At 42.1% G+C, this 10,700-nt stretch overlaps 1 protein-coding gene across 1 annotated transcript; it reads right to left on the reverse strand.

The window, feature by feature from the left end:
* Positions 1–5,247: 5,247 nt before the first annotated feature.
* On the reverse strand, positions 5,248–6,396 carry LOC149080416 (uncharacterized protein F54H12.2-like). The gene has a single exon (XM_089238744.1). The coding sequence runs from the start codon at positions 6,394–6,396 to the stop codon at positions 5,248–5,250; it is 1,149 nt and encodes a 382-aa protein (XP_089094870.1).
* Positions 6,397–10,700: the final 4,304 nt, after the last annotated feature.

Raw genomic sequence — 10,700 nt, forward strand, 5'->3', positions numbered from 1 at the left:
TCACGAGCTGTGCTTCGTCATCGGAATGCGGGGAGATGCTCTTGGTTCCATCCAAGTAGCGGTTTATGACTACAAAATTGTAGTCACAGCCAGTGATACTTTCAACCACGGCTTTCAAATCCAAGAGGAGAGGTGTCCACGGTTGGGCTTGGAGGGTCATCTTGGAAAATTTATAGTTCAGTCCTGGGTCACCGTACCCCGCATGCTGACGGGGCATCGGAAAGGTTTTGTTGCCAAACATGAAGACGCATTCCTCGGCCGGTCGGTACAAAATGTCAGACTCTAGCTGACGCAGAACAGCATCGGGAGACTCCAGCACGTTGCGAGAATATTCGAAGCGGAGGCCGTTACTTTCCATCTTTTTCTAAATGAGACAACACATTCAATTTCTCTCTGCAACTCTCTCAATTAAATATATATTATTATTTTTTACAAATATATTTCACACCTAGCGAATGCTGACCCTAGGAACGAAGTGCTTTTTTTTTTTTTAATTTATTATTATTTTACACCCTAGCGCATGCTGACCTGCGAAGTTTTTTTTTTTCTAAACGAGAAGAGTGACAACACATTCAATCCGCAAATCTCACGATAAGAAAAAATAGATGAAAATTATTGCCCAAACCAATGAAATGTTTTTTTTTTTTTTTTTTTTTTTGTTACGTATAAACAAATAATTTTTAAAAAAATGTAACTATTATTAAAAAAAATTAGAAATTTATTTTAACCATTCGGCGTACGTCATGACCTTCCCTTTAGCACAATGACCCTTTTGCAGAGGGTGAAAGCTGCAAGAAACGCTGTTTGTTGCTAGCGATTTAGGAAAGTTCAAGACTTCTACCGTTTGCAAATTAAATCGCTGCTCTAGAAATTTTTTTTTCTGCATGCAATTAACATAAATTTGACTATACTTATTATTTACGCTTACGAGATGAATTTTCATCAACTTATAGTCGAAAAGACCTTCTTCCCATCCAATATTATGGATATTTTTACTAACCCAAACCATTTGCTTAAAATCTTCATCGGCAAGCTCATCGCTAGGAAAAGGTGGCAGGTAGAGTGAATGATACACTCTCCCTGTGCCTAAATTGAAGCAAGCCATTTCCTTGACAACATATATCCCAGTTTTAAGCATAACCCCTTCAAAATCTAACACGCAAGAAGCCATAGAAAAATTCTTACCAAGTTGATTTGAGAGAGTACTTATATCCAAGTAAACCGGAGAACTGAGTGAAGCAATTGCGTCTACCACACAGTTTATATATAATTAAACTAGTATGTGAATATACTATGAATCTCAAAGGTCGCCCCATAATGACGCAGCTACCACGTGAGAACGCATCAGCTACCATCGCTGTAGAGTATGCATCACAGATAATGATGCATCGATTATTTTACCCGGTTAGTCAGAAACTCATGACACTTCTTATCAGACACTGGCGCAGTTAAATGCCCAGGGCGTGGAGGTTATGACACTCATCACAGATAATGATGCATCGATTATTTTACCCGGTTAGTCAGAAACTCATGACACTTCTTATCAGACACTGACACAGTTAAATGCCCAGGGCGTGGAGGTTATGACACTCAGTGATTCATTCTTATCATCTGTGCGCGCGATAAAAAGTATCGTCTTCTTCAGACAATCCCTCATTTCGTCTTTGATTTTCGTAGCATCAAGTTCGAGTTTACTGTTCATCCAGCGATTAGATATGGCCACCTTCATCAACTTTGGAATAGATGAACGAGAGTTGGTAATTTTGACTGAAAACGTCATTACCAATGAACTTTTTCAGGATTTAGTCGCGGACGAAGAAGAATTTGTCGATGAGTGTCTAAAGAGGTCTGCGAGCTCAGATACCGTAGCAAAAAAGATGCGTGTGGAAGCTGGACCGAGTGGATATGCAGAGAAGAAGAAAGAGGTTAGTTTTTTTTTTTATTATATGTTTGAGGGAATCAAATTGTTTAAATTTAATTTCATGCCGCGAAACATTTTTTTTTAATTTCATGTCGCGAGTTAAATTTTATTGCGTTTAAATTTCATTTCATGTCACGAGCTAAATTTCACTCTAATTCAAATTATTCGTGTCGCGAGTAAATTTATTTCGACACAAGAATTCAAACGTATAAAATAGAAAAATTTTATTCAGTTGTATATGAGGACATCCGCAGACTCGTGAATCAATTTATACATTTGCGCACTGGTGAGATTAACGGCTTTCGTAGTGGGCGCATTTCCGGTAAAATAGCGTATATCGTAGGTTTTATTACAATACGTGAGAAAAATATTTCCTCCCAGCGGAAGAGAGGAATTACATCTTTCAAAGTCCATTTGATTTTTATATGTTGTTGCTATAAGAGTAAATAATATAACAATCAGTATCGTGAATATGGCGAACATTCTCTTGTGTCTTATCAGTTCTCCATGACTCTCCAATTCGTAGGACCAGCAGCTCGGTAAATCGAATGACGGTACATCCGTTTTCCATGCGATTCCCTGCTTTCTATTGTTTTGATCGTAGATCACGGCTTCCACTGTTGTTGGCATTTCAAAGCTCTAACCAAATATGTTTCAAAAATGGGTTTTTTATATAATCTCTCGGAGCTCCGGTTTCTTCTAGCGCTTTCAAGAAAATCTCTTGACCCACCACGGGTGATTTTCTTCGACTGACCACACTTGATATCAAATCTCGAATGTCGCTTCCTTTGATGAGTCTGCTCTTATAAACGATCGAGCCGTTAGAATTAATTTTTAATATGTTCGGATGCTTATTTATATGCGTGATAATTTTTTCTGAGTGCCCCCTTTGCGATTTCGGGACAGAAATCAGAGCTATTGGTGATTCGTCAACTTTCTTTTTCTTCTCTTTTTTTACTTCTTGAATTTTCGGTTCTGGTAACCGCGGTGGATTATTCTCGGCGACGTTGATTCTCTTGTTCAGCAGATTCTGATAGAGTTTAATTTTTATAGCTTCGGGCTCCTTGCTTCGCAGTATTTTCAACATCTCGTTGTCCAACTCAGAAAGCTGCTCTTTTGTGGTCACATGACGCGATAACAATTGTTCTGGAACCAGAGCGAATTTCTGTGCGTGCTCCATTATCTCGTGAACAAAGTGGCGAGGGTTTGTATGGCGGCTGGGATTAACTGGAACAAAAAACCTCCTTTCTGAATCAGCACGCGCTTTTTCTCGTATAGCGGAGTCTTTTTGGAGGCGAGTTTGCGAAGTGTATTTCTGTGCCTTTTCAGTTTATTTTTCTGTTTTGAGGATAACGGAATGACACCCTTCAAAATATTGAGTGAGCACTCGCAAACTGTCTTTAATGCTGATTTCGGTAATTTCTTCAACAAATCCTTGCGTTTATTCCTCGGACAGGCAGAGAGTAGACGAAGCACTTGTTGCTTCTCCAATGCCATACTTTTAAATAACGGTATTTTTATTCCAACCATATGCTATATGCTATAGCCTTCTTCAGCGCGCAGTGCTTTATCATGCTTTCGTGGCGACAACAGTTCGCGCTCACTTCTGGCAAGTCCACAATATTGGGGCAGAGAATGGCATCGAGATTATAAACCTTTAACCCGTACTGTTGCAGTAGCATCCGACACTTGTCGTGGCCTTTCGTATACAATACGACTTTTGATAATCACTGCAAATGTTGCTCCAGCATTTCAAAGGGTACATCACCCGCCGACCACGATATTTCGTGTATGTTGTTGGTGACGTAGAGACATTGGTGTCTATCTCTAGGAGATAATTCCGAAAATTTTTTGGGCGGTTTGTATACAGAGTGAAAATTCTCTCTCGAATGCATGAAACACCACGCCAACTCCTTGATTATGAATGTTCTATCCGACAGCTGGAAACCCTCGACCTCTATCACTGCCGTCATTTTCAAAAATGGAAAGTTTCATTTCCTGGGTTTATAGATATATTGCGTCTGCCCAGGTAACACGTTAGTGCGCAGGCGCATTTCTTCCTCCGTCTCGGGCCGTAAATCAACCATTAAATACGAATACGGTTTTTTCGTGCTATCCTCGAACACCTCGTTGAAAAATTTGATTTTGCTGGGAAACAGCTGACGTCCCAGGTGGGTCACTTGACTGACATCTCTTCTATTTTTGAATAGAAACATATATTGTGCGTTCAGAGAAACGTTTCTCATTTCCTGCCCCTGATGAAACACGTTCTGCACAATGAAAATCACTGTCAATTTTCTGTGGTGGCTGTACTTTGTGAAAAGGTTTGCTAATTTTTTCTCGCCGGATAGCTCGTTCATGAGATCATCTAAAATCACCAAGCTGTCTTCTTCCACGCTTTCGAAATTGCTCCCCTCTCGAAACTCCACGTAGTCTTCCATGTCTTCGAACAGGGTCTGATATTCGCCGTAAAACCATATAACGCGCTTCGGGTGAGGCTCTCGAAACATTTCGTTTCTGTGTTTTAATAGTTCTCTGAGAAAATATGTTTTTCCCGAACCGGTAGGTCCGGCAATGAGCACGGTGCTCGGATGTGTCAGCTTGAAAGGTTCCATAGTAAATGACAAAAAATTACGAATGCATTTTTTATTTAACAGAAAAATTTTTCTTTACAAAGCTTGCTACGCGCATATCGTTTTGCATATTAAAACGCGATACAATATTATTCATACTTTCGCCGATACATCGAGAATAGATAAAAAAAAATCACATAGTGACCGCACACGGTTGTCTTATCTGATTGTAGCATGACGTCATTATAGTCGACGCGCGAGTAGCGTCGTAGAAATCTGTTTATGTGCCCCTTCTTGAAATAGGTGGGCGGGTTCCCGTAAGAGTCGAAGAAATCAGCTCTCGCTTCGTTTTCGATGTAAATAGCCAACCAGTGCGTTCCGGGTTCGTTCTCTCTGTCCGTGTTCACAACCAGTGCAGCGGGATACGCGATCACATTTTCGGGTAAATTATCACTCGCAAAAACACCTAGGAAAGCCTTTCGAGTGTGGGGGTGTGTCGAGAGGGCGTGCTCTATCTGTTTAGTGTTCATCCCGCAAAGTCACACAAGACGCTTCTGGACTTTGTTATTTCCACCAGCGATTCGAATTCGGCAAATATGATAACCGACAGGGTCTTGGTCAAGGCTGAGGAGAACTTGAGTTCCACTCGCAGATTACCCTGCTTTTGTAGGTGCACGTGTCCGCAGTCACTCATGTCGGGTATCAGGTTGAAAGCGAAGAGGCTGTAACCGCCGGCTTCATATTCTTCTCTGCTCACGTCACATCCTTTATCTTCTCCGGGCCTTCCGGTGCCCACGAAGAGTGTGTTGTAGGCTCTGATGACGTGTCTGGTTGTAGCGACGTGTGGGGGACGGGTCTTCCATCGATAGAAACAGAAACAAAGTTGACGTTGTTGTGCTTGAAGTCGAAGGGGTTCAAACCGAACGTTCCGTTGAATGCTTCCGTGTCCACCATGCCCATAACCAATCGCTTAGGCATGACACCCAGAAATACGTTATCTTGCACGAAACTCATGCTTCCCATGGATATCGAATAGACCTTGCATATCACGCGGTTAATGCAATATTTGGCTGTTGTTTTCTCGAGTGCCATGGCATGCGCTACAGCCACAGCAGGATTCATTCTTACTTTGCGCACAAAAATACTCGCTTGCTCGATAACCACGTCGCAACCCTGAGCAGCAGTGATCAGAAAGAACTCGGGTTTCGATCGAACCAGTCTCATCTTCAAGTCCACGAGAGAGAGCATCAGCTTCGGTTGATAGAATATGTCGACGTGAGGCACGCCCATCATTTCAAAAGAATTTTCCGCGAGTTTTGCTCTCTTCTTGGCCCTTTCGTTCTTGGTGAGGTCAGACATGTGACCTGCAGTGTCCTTGTAGTACCCCTCGGCTGTCAGGGGTCCTCTCTTTGCATCCGATCCGTAGTTAAGCAGTGTTTCCAGGTAAGCTCGATACGGATAAGTGTGTGATGAGTTCGTGAGCGTTCTCCCGTTCAGCGAGACTTCAATCTGGGAGAAGAGGGAGTGTAGGAAATTATTCGCCGTCGATACGGCTTCGTCGGATTCTGGTTTTGTCACCTTTACTCTGACATACAGCTGAGTGGCAGAAAGGTCTATGTATTCTTCGGCACTACCGGCCACGTGAAATTCGAGGAGGGCCCCCGAATCACGCACTTGAGATATGGGATGGTACTGGACCCACTCGGCTGATTCTATAGAGGTTTCCGTGGGTGGCACCGTGAACAGATCGGCTTCGCTTTTCAAACATTCATGAGAATTTTCGTGGATTAAAGCCATCGCTGAATATATCGGATGTCGACAGCTTTCTAGCTCTCTTCTTACTGACAGTTTTCTTGACGAGTCTCTTCCTTTTATTCTTTCCTCCGAGCATGGATTTGACATTACTGGCCGCCCTATCCGTGAGAGACCTTCCGGCTTCCTTGGCACGGTCGCGAGCAGCTATCTTTGCGTCTTTTCCTTGAACGATGTCGTTGGCGAAATCTACGCCCGAGCGTAACAGTTGAGATCCCACGGCCTTGGCACCTCGCTTCAACAGCGGTACGGCCGATCTGAAGAGAGAGCTGAATATGGATCCGAGGCCATAACCTCTTTGCAGAGCGCTACCCTGATAATATCCGAGTCCGTTTCCAGCCTGTGTCAGATAGTAATCGTTGATGCTGTGTGCACAGCTCCGGTACGGCTTATAATGCATGTCGCAGTCTAAAGTGTAGTTTCACTATCACCTTTCCACGTTGAAATGTGAAAAACTTGCCCATGTGCGTCCTTAAATACATGTGAACGATGTCGAAACTCTTTCTGGCTATCGGCATGTAATGGGCGCGTTCGAAAGACACGCTGACTATATCCCCATCTTGACCGCTAGTTTTCACGATTCTCAGTAGCGGTGCGTAGGTGTTACCCACGACCTGAGGTTCAACCAGGTTGCAGTACACGTACAAGAGATGAAAGTCCAATTTAAGATCCGCTGTGAAAGGGCCGTCGACGATGGTCGGGCCCTCTATCAGGCCGGGCTCGAAACCCAAGTTTTCAGCTATGCCGTGTCTGAGTCTGAGCTTGGCGTCTTTCTTGAGGTTCACCTTCACTTTTTTCGTGACTTTGTTGTACGTCACACCGATCTTGTCTTGAAAATTTTGAGTGGATATGGCTTTGATCAGTTCAGGGGTCGTCTCGTAGAAACCCGGGGCTATGCGACCGGTCTTCATTACCTTGTTACCGACATCGAATTCGAAAGTGTTTGTCTCTTTAGTAATGTTGTGGAACGAATGGGGATAAATTATCTCTGACAGTGCGACTTCCATCTCGGATTCGAACTCCAGGGTGTTTGGGAGTTTAACCACGAAATTCGAGAGCGTGTTGTCTGGAAAAAAGTCCATGGAAGCATCGCTGGGTAAAGTGAGATAGAAAGAAGCCATCTCGAAAATGACAGATGCGTGCGCTGTTTCCGGGTTTTTATAGCACTACCCACGAGTTGAATTTTTTCGGATACCCGCGAAATTTCACGAGGTACTGGACTATTCCTTTTCTTCTCCTCTTCTTCAAAACTTTTTCTATCGGGAATTTCTCTCCCATCTTAACACCGACCATCTCTTCGGCGTAGAAGGTGCCCTTGATTTCTTCCCCCATCAGATCTTTGAGTCGGTAAACGGGAATTTCCCTTCTAACGCACTCGCTCACCAAGAATATCTCCTCGGTGAAATTGGACTCGTAACCCCTCTCGAAAGTGTGCTTCGATCTGCTAATGCGCACGTGATCACCCACTTTAAACTTACATTCTTGTTTCTTGGATGTATTCCCATAGAGATTGTTCCACACCTCAGACTCGTTTCCGGGGTTCACGTCGACGGGTCTCATTTTTATAGATCTGTGATACCTGTGATTGTAGCTCCACACGAGATCTTCGATCATGTCGATGTAGCGATAAGTATTCTTGGCAGTGAAGTACTTGTACATCCAGTTTCTGAGCGACCTGTTCCACCTCTCCACCACGCTGGCTTTGATCTGTTCGTTCTCCGTAGTGAAAAACTTAACGCCTTGACGCTTTAGATAACGCTGTACTGGCGCGGCTATAAACTCTCGCCCCTTATCGCTCTGTAGCGCCACTGGTTGACGTTGTTGAAAGATGCTTTCCAAAGCTTTGACCACGTTGTCACCGGTCTTTCTTTTGAGGGGTATGACGAAACCATATTTGGAGAAGATGTCGATGCACGTTAAAAGATAGTTGAAACCGTCGTTGTGAATTGCTAGATTACGCATGTCCACCAAGTCGATTTGAAATTGACTGTTCAGACCGGCCACTATTGTTTTGTTGCGGGGAAACACTTTTTTAATCGATCTGTGTAACGTGTACGCTCTCTCGCCAGCCAACCAATATTTGATTTCTTTTTTCTTTGATGACTTGAGCACGCGCTTGAGGGCGGATATGCCACCGACACTCGCTGGAAGACGTGGGTTTCTGTATCTCTCCTCCATGGCTTGTGTTAGACTTACGTGTACTACATTCCCTTTTTATTTGTTTTTTCAGGAACGACATCTATGCGAGACTTGCGGCAAGGGGCGGGGTACTGTGGATTTTCGAGAGAAAAAAATTTCAAGCAAAAAGGAAACAGGTGCATTTTATAGAGAATCTGATTTCGAATAAGAGAAAGTCAACCGTAACCGCGTAACTCGTGCCCGTGAGAAAAAAATCGAAGAAATCTGTTTCGAATGCCATGATTCTTCGGAGTCATTTTTCCAAGGGAAGGTACTGTGGATTTTCGAGAAAAAAAATTTCAAGCAAAAAGGAAACAGTTAGGTGCATTTTATAGAGAATCTGATTTCGAATAAGAAAAAGTCAACCGTAACCGCGTAACTCGTACCCGTGAGAGTAAAATCGAAAAAATCTGTTACGAATGCCATGATTTTTCGGAGTCATTTTTCCCAGGCAGAGTACTGTAGATGTTCAAGAAAAAAAAATTTCAAGCTAAAAGGAAACCATTAGGTGCATTTTATAAAGAATCTGCTTTCGAATAAGAAAAAGTCAACCGTAACCGCGTAACTCGTGCCCGTGAGAAAAAAATCGAAGAAATCTGTTTCGAATGCCATGATTCTTCGGAGTCATTTTTCCAAGGGAAGGTACTGTGGATTTTCGAGAAAAAAAATTTCAACCAAAAAGGAAACAGTTAGGTGCATTTTATAGAGAATCTGATTTCGAATAAGAAAAAGTCAACCGTAACCGCGTAACTCGTGCCCGTGAGAAAAAAATCGAAGAAATCTGTTTCGAATGCCATGATTTTTCTTAGTCATTTTTCCCAGGCAGGGTACTGTGGATTTTCGAGAAAAAAAAATTTCAAGCTAAAAGGAAACCATTAGGTGCATTTTATAAAGAATCTGATTTCGAATAAGAAAAAGTCAACCGTAACCGCGTAACTCGTACCCGTGAGAGAAAAATCGAAAAAATCTGTTACGAATGCCATGATTTTTCGGAGTCATTTTTCCCAGGCAGAGTACTGTAGATGTTCGAGAAAAAAAAATTTCAAGCTAAAAGGAAACCATTAGGTGCATTTTATAGAGAATCTGATTTCGAATAAGAAAAAGTCAACCGTAACCGCGTAACTCGTGCCCGTGAGAAAAAAATCGAAGAAATCTGTTTCGAATGCCATGATTTTTCGGAGTCATTTTTCCAAGGGAAGGTACTGTGGAATTTCGAGAAAAAAAAATTTCAAGCAAAAAGGAAACAGTTAGGTGCATTTTATAGAGAATCTGATTTCGAATAAGAAAAAGTCAACCGTAACCGCGTAACTCGTACCCGTGAGAGTAAAATCGAAAAAATCTGTTACGAATGCCATGATTTTTCGGAGTCATTTTTCCCAGGCAGAGTACTGTAGATGTTCGAGAAAAAAAAATTTCAAGCTAAAAGGAAACCATTAGGTGCATTTTATAGAGAATCTGATTTCGAATAAGAAAAAGTCAACCGTAACCGCGTAACTCGTGCCCGTGAGAAAAAAATCGAAGAAATCTGTTTCGAATGCCATGTTTTTTCGGAGTCATTTTTCCAAGGGAAGGTACTGTGGAATTTCGAGAAAAAAAAATTTCAAGCAAAAAGGAAACAGTTAGGTGCATTTTATAGAGAATCTGATTTCGAATAAGAAAAAGTCAACCGTAACCGCGTAACTCGTACCCGTGAGAGTAAAATCGAAAAAATCTGTTACGAATGCCATGATTTTTCGGAGTCATTTTTCCCAGGCAGAGTACTGTAGATGTTCAAGAAAAAAAAATTTCAAGCTAAAAGGAAACCATTAGGTGCATTTTATAAAGAATCTGCTTTCGAATAAGAAAAAGTCAACCGTAACCGCGTAACTCGTGCCCGTGAGAAAAAAATCGAAGAAATCTGTTTCGAATGCCATGATTCTTCGGAGTCATTTTTCCAAGGGAAGGTACTGTGGATTTTCGAGAAAAAAAATTTCAACCAAAAAGGAAACAGTTAGGTGCATTTTATAGAGAATCTGATTTCGAATAAGAAAAAGTCAACCGTAACCGCGTAACTCGTGCCCGTGAGAAAAAAATCGAAGAAATCTGTTTCGAATGCCATGATTTTTCTTAGTCATTTTTCCAGGCAGGGTACTGTGGATTTTCGAGAAAAAAAATTTCAAGCTAAAAGGAAACCATTAGGTGCATTTTATAAAGAATCTGATTTCGAATAAGAAAAA

Source organism: Pholcus phalangioides, unplaced genomic scaffold (assembly GCF_987345545.1).
Source record: "Pholcus phalangioides strain wild (caught in Gottingen) unplaced genomic scaffold, Ppha-v1.0 ptg000011l_1, whole genome shotgun sequence".
In the NCBI taxonomy this organism is placed as follows: Eukaryota; Metazoa; Arthropoda; class Arachnida; order Araneae; family Pholcidae; genus Pholcus; species Pholcus phalangioides.

Coding starts and splice junctions, on each gene's coding strand:
- LOC149080416 (XM_089238744.1), bottom strand. CDS start 6,396: ATGTCAAATCCATGCTCGGAGGAAAGAATAAAAGGAAGAGACTCGTCA.